A 5,371-nucleotide genomic window follows, 5' to 3' on the forward strand; every position below is an offset into this window, starting at 1 on the left:
AGAGGGCCTTGCACAAGCGTAGCACCTTGCCCTCCTTGCCGCGGATCGCAAATCCCGGCAGCTGGTGCACGTAGACCTCCTCCTTCAAGTCACCATTAAGAAACGCCAACTTGACATCCATGTGATGAACTCGCCAGCCTTCCTGGGCAGGCAGCGCAAGGAGGAGTCGCACGGACTCCATCCGCGCCACAGGGGCAAAGGCATCATCAAAGTCGTGCCACCAAGCGAGCCTTGTGCTTGATGATGGCGCCAGCTTCATCCCTTTTCAACTTGAACACCCACTTAAGGGTGATCGCGCGGTGACCACGATGGAGGTTAGCAAGTTCCCAGGTGCGGTTCTTTTCAACCGCGTCCATCTCCGACTGCATCGCAGCACGCCATGCCACATGTCTCTCGGCTTCTGTGAAAGACCAAGGCTCGCCGTCGTCGCACGCAAGGTGCATCTGTGCCTCCAGATCATGAGGTACCAGTTCCGGCACCGGCAGGTCGCCAATAAGGTCCTCCATCGTACGATACCGCAATGGCTCACTGTCGTGGTACGCGTTGATGCGCTCCTCATCATGAGAGAGCGGAGTAGAGAACTCCACTGGGCTATGCTCGACACAAGCTAGTGTTGGAGTAGTTATGCCTGGAGGGGTAGCTGGTGGTGCTGGAGTGCGTGGGGTCGCCGGCGGTTGTGGTGTTGTCGAAGAGCTAGTCGCAGCCGGAGTCATGGCTGGAGAGCGTGGCACTGCCGGAGTAGTGGGCGCCGGGGTCGATGGATGCTTGGGGACTGGGGTAGGCACGCTCGAAGCAGAGGAGCTGCCTACTCCCCCAGCTCCCTCGAAGTGGACGTACTCGATAGTGAAGTCGTCGTACGTCAGAGTCAAGCCATCTTCCGCCGCCTTGTCCCATGCCCATCCTCGCCCTTCGTTGAACACTACGTTGCGCACCGTGCGCACACACTGTGTCTCCGGGTCAAGAATGCGGTAGGCCTTCAAGCCATCTGCGTAGCCGATGAACACCCCCAGAGTGCTCCTGTCGTCGAGCTTGCCGACGTGGCCAAGCTCCTTGGTGAACACGAGGCAGCCGAAGACCCGCAGGTGGGACACCGCCGGCTTGCGCCCATGCCAAGCCTCATAAGGCCACGATCTCCGTCGACCTGGCCGCCGCCGCTGGGAGCTCGGCCGCCGTGCGCATCCCCGCTAGAAGCGCTGCCGGCGCATCCATGCTCGTCTGGGCTGCCGCCATCGGGAGCACGATCGTTGCGCACGCCCCTGCCAGGAGCACCGCCAACTCGTCCACTCCCATCTAGACTACCGCCACCGCGCCCGTGGGAGTGCGCGGCTGCCCACTACGCCGCCCGCTCTCCTACTGCTTCCCTTGCCAGCTTGAGTTCCACGTTGGTGCTACTGTCAGCAGAGATAGAGCTGCTGATGCTACTGCCGCGTAGAGCCTTGAGCTGCATTGCCGCCGCACGCGCTGCATCCGCCGCCGCCGCTGCTTCCACTTCTGCCCTTGCTGCTGCTAGTTCCGCCACCGCTAGCCTTGACGCCCTCACCGCTGTCGCAGCGGTCTCTGCCGTTGCTCGCTCGCGTTCCTCTGCCGCGGCGAGCTCGGCCTCCTGCCGGTGCCACGCGCTCGAGGCGACCGAGCGCTGAGACTGTCCTTCGGACATGGTGCGCTAGTGGGGGGCTGCTGCGTGGGGAAGAGGCTGCCTCAGATGAGCTGCTACCCGTCTGCGCAGGGGAAGAGGGATGAGCAGAGACAGCTGGTGTTCCTGCTGCCGGCTGAGGACAAAGGGAGGTGTGGGAAGGAGATGAGCAGGAGATGTTTAAGCTACAGGATAGGATAGCTCTGATACCAATTGTTAGTATCAAAACTCTTACTCTCATCGTGAGGATGACAATAGGAGTTGGGGTAAATTTTGTAGTTTATTTCTCACACAATGCCATACCAACCTGAGAAGTTAGGGATACATATTTATAACTGGCCAAGACAGCCAAGCATATGCCGAGATGCTAGTCTAAAATCTAGTGATGCTTAGTCTAAGATGCTGTCCTATATGCTATCCTAAAAGCTAGTCTAAGATGCTAAATGCCGTCCTGGTAGATGCTGTCCTGGTTGGGGCAGCAAGACCATCATGCCGAGAACCACAAAGACCAACAGTACAAAGACTTTTCCCATAAAAAATTACATGTTGAGCCATTTTGTATGTTAACCACTGCTAATCCTTTGTAAGGATTCAGAAGTTTGAGATTGCCTGTCCACAAAAAGACCTTTCTTGGTGTGACTGGGGAGTCTGCCATTTCGATAGTGTTTTTGCCATACAGGTTGAACCCAGGGAGTATCCACTTTATTTAAAAATTTATGTATTTTTTAGAAGTAAAGCCTCATTTTGAGTTTTTAGATTAATGACTCCCAAACCACCTTCTTCTTTACTGTTGGAACCTATCCACGGATAGTGTTTTCTGTATTTGTCTATTTGCTCAATGACTATCTTTGGCAGAAGAAAGGTCCCCATTATATGGGCAGGGAAGTGAAAACTACGTTTGTCATTTGAAGTTTGGCTGCTTGTGATAAGAACAATAGAGTGGCTTGTAAACGCCTTTCACACTTTGTAATAAGAGGTAAGAAGTCTTCAACCTTTGGTTTAGTAGTTTCCAAGGGCAGACCAAGATAAGTGAAGGGCAGACTTCCTTTGGCACGGTTAAAGCTTGTGGCTAAAAGCTTTAACTTGTCTAGAGGTTGACTGATTGGAACCATCATTGACTTGCTGTAATTCACTTGTAGGCTAGTTGCTTGTGTGAAAACATTGAGAATGTCCTTCAAAACCTGCAATTGTCTTGTGCAACCTTCCATGATTATTAAAGTGTTGTTTGCATATTGTACAATTGGGAAATAAACATCCAAAATGTATGGTATTCATAGTTTTAGTAGCCCTTTCTCAGTGGCTTTGTTGATTAGAGTCTGCAGAAAATTAGCTGCCAATACAAAAAGAAGTGGGGAGAGAGGGTCTCCCTACCTAACACCTCTTTTATAGTGAAAGGTCTTATTGGGGATTCCATTAAGCAGAACTGATAAGGTTCTTGACTCAAATATGATTTTCATCCAGCTTAACTAGGTGTCGTTGAATCTTTTTGCTCTCATTAATTGAAGCATGGTGGAGTGTTCCATTCTGTAGAAAGCTTTCTCAAAGTCTGGTTTGGAGATAATAATTTCTTTTTTTTGGACTGATGGCACAAGTATAGATATTCTATAGACCAAGCTAAACAATTTTGAATGGTCATTGTTTTGATGAAACCATATTGATTCTTGTATACCACTTCCATAATCAGTCTATGTAGCCTATTTGCCAGTAGCTTAGTAATCAGTTTCTTGGAGCAGTTCAGTAAGAAAATTGGTCTATAGTCTCCTACTCTGTTTGGATTGGCTACTTTGGGTAGAAGCATAGTGGAGGAGCCATACTTCTCCCTTCTGAAAGCTGCCACAGAGAGCATAGAAGTTTGATGCTATGATGGGCCAGCATTTCTTTATAAAATCATTGTTAAAGCCATCTGGTCTTGGAGCTCTGTCAGATGCCAAGCTATATTGTCAATTTACTCATGTGTGAAAGGAACATCCAACCATTCCAAATCCTCAGTATTTGTATAGGCTTCCAGTAGTATTTCTACTTGATTCATGATTGTAATGGTCTGTACCATCTTCAGTTTTTAGACAGGTGATTAGTTTTCTTCTATGTATGATGACAGCATTGGCATGAAAGAAATTTGTCCCAGAATGTCCAAACCGTACCCACTTAATAGTGTCTCTTTGTCTGCAATAAATTTTTTGTTGATACAATAAGCCTACTAATTTGTCACTTAAACTCTATTCTTCTATTGAAAGCTCTCTATGCTCATCCAGAATTTCCATCATGGATAGTGTAAGCTTGACAAATTCCAAGTTAGTTTCTAAGTTGGAGATATGCCACTACCATGTTTTTTTTTTAAAACTCTTCTAAGATTTTTGAATTTTTCCATCAATCTCTTTTTTGCATCCATCTGATAAGTGGGTAGGGACTAGCCATGGTTGACAACTTGCGTGAAATGTTCATGTTCCATCCAATAGTTTTCAAAGCAAAAGATATTGCCTTTGGGTATATGAGTTGCTATCTCAATAAGGCATGGTGTATGGTCTGAGATTTCTTTCACTAGAGTAGAAGCCTTTGTGCTTGGATAGTGTTTGGTCCTGGAGTGAAGAACCAAACAAGTCTTTCTAAAAGATGAGGATGCTGTTCGTTGGACCAAGTGTAGCTTTTCCCAAGTAGAGGTATTTCAATGATTCTCAAGGCACTTATGGCCTCATTAAAGAGTAACATTTCAGCTATGTCTCCCCCTTGTCTGTTTCTATTTAGGTGTCATCATTTAGTTAAAATCTCCAACAATGAGCCTGTCGGTGTTTTACCGAAACACCCACCGAGGGATACCCCCGAGGTGGTGAGTTTGTAGGTAGGGTGTCACCGAGATTAGAAACTCGAAGGTGCAAAGGAACGCAAGATTTTAGATAGGTTTGGGCCACTGAGAGCGTAATACCATATGTCCTATGTGGTTTGTATTGCCTTTGGTGATGATTTTCCCTAAGGAGGTCCCTGCCTGCCCTTATATAGCCTGGGGGACAGGTTTACATGGAAGTCCTAGTCGGGTACAAGCCCAGGAGTCCTACCCGAGTACTTCTCGGGTAGTTTCCTACCATATCCGACTAGTCCAACTACTGTTCGAGTAATCCTACTGCATTACGAGTAGTTACAACAGATGCAGGGCATGTGCCATGTCCCATCCCGTATCCTAGGTGGAGTGTGCCATGTGGGCAGTCCTGTGTGCCCGGATCTGACAAGCCACTGAGCTCTTCATAGCCGAGTACTGCAGGCGTCCGAGTATTTCTGAAGGCGTCTTCGAGTTCTCCCGAACTGCATCTTGAAGGTATCCTCCGAGTACTTCCTTGGCTGCATTGAGGCTGTGAGGTGCTCTTGCCCCGAGTAGTTGTCCAGCCTTCTTTATATGGGGTGCGATCGAACTCGCATTCCATATGGAGTAGCCCTCGAGGCTTAGGTTGACTCGTAGAATCAAGCTGAGGGTCAATTTAATCTTGAGTCTTGTATCCTTATCTTCCAGCAAATTTGGAAAATAAGTCGCTGATGACACGTGTCCCGTAGCCCCTGAGCCTTGAATCCAAATCCCCAAGGTTTGGAATAAAGGATCCAAAGAGTCATGGCATGCAATATATGATAACAAAGATTTGATGGTAATCATGGGCAAATTGGTATAGTCATTTTGAAAACCTCTTTCTTCCGGGAGGAGTTCCCTAAAAAAAATGGTGAGACAAATAGCATCCCTAACAAACATCCAAAAAT

The 5,371-nt window shown here is 48.0% G+C and overlaps 1 protein-coding gene across 1 annotated transcript; it reads right to left on the bottom strand.

Annotated features, from left to right (window-relative positions):
• Nucleotides 1-206: 206 nt before the first annotated feature.
• On the bottom strand, nt 207-1,657 carry LOC112898255 (beta-mannanase/endoglucanase A-like). The gene is made up of 2 exons (XM_025966614.1): nt 1,355-1,657; nt 207-1,097 (listed from the first exon to the last, which is right to left on the bottom strand). Exons 1-2 carry the CDS (start codon nt 1,655-1,657, stop codon nt 207-209), a joined length of 1,194 nt encoding a protein of 397 aa, XP_025822399.1.
• Between the last annotated feature and the right edge of the window lie 3,714 nt (nt 1,658-5,371).

Source organism: Panicum hallii, chromosome 6 (assembly GCF_002211085.1).
Source record: "Panicum hallii strain FIL2 chromosome 6, PHallii_v3.1, whole genome shotgun sequence".
NCBI classification, from domain to species: Eukaryota; Viridiplantae; Streptophyta; class Magnoliopsida; order Poales; family Poaceae; genus Panicum; species Panicum hallii.

Bases quoted from the DNA above. Each gene is read 5' to 3' on its own strand.
- LOC112898255 (XM_025966614.1), bottom strand. From the start codon at position 1,657: ATGTCCGAAGGACAGTCTCAGCGCTCGGTCGCCTCGAGCGCGTGGCAC. The intron at 1,098-1,354 runs GTAGGAGAGCGG...CATGGGCGCAAG, and splicing joins TCAAGCTGGCAAGGGAAGCA to CCGGCGGTGTCCCACCTGCG.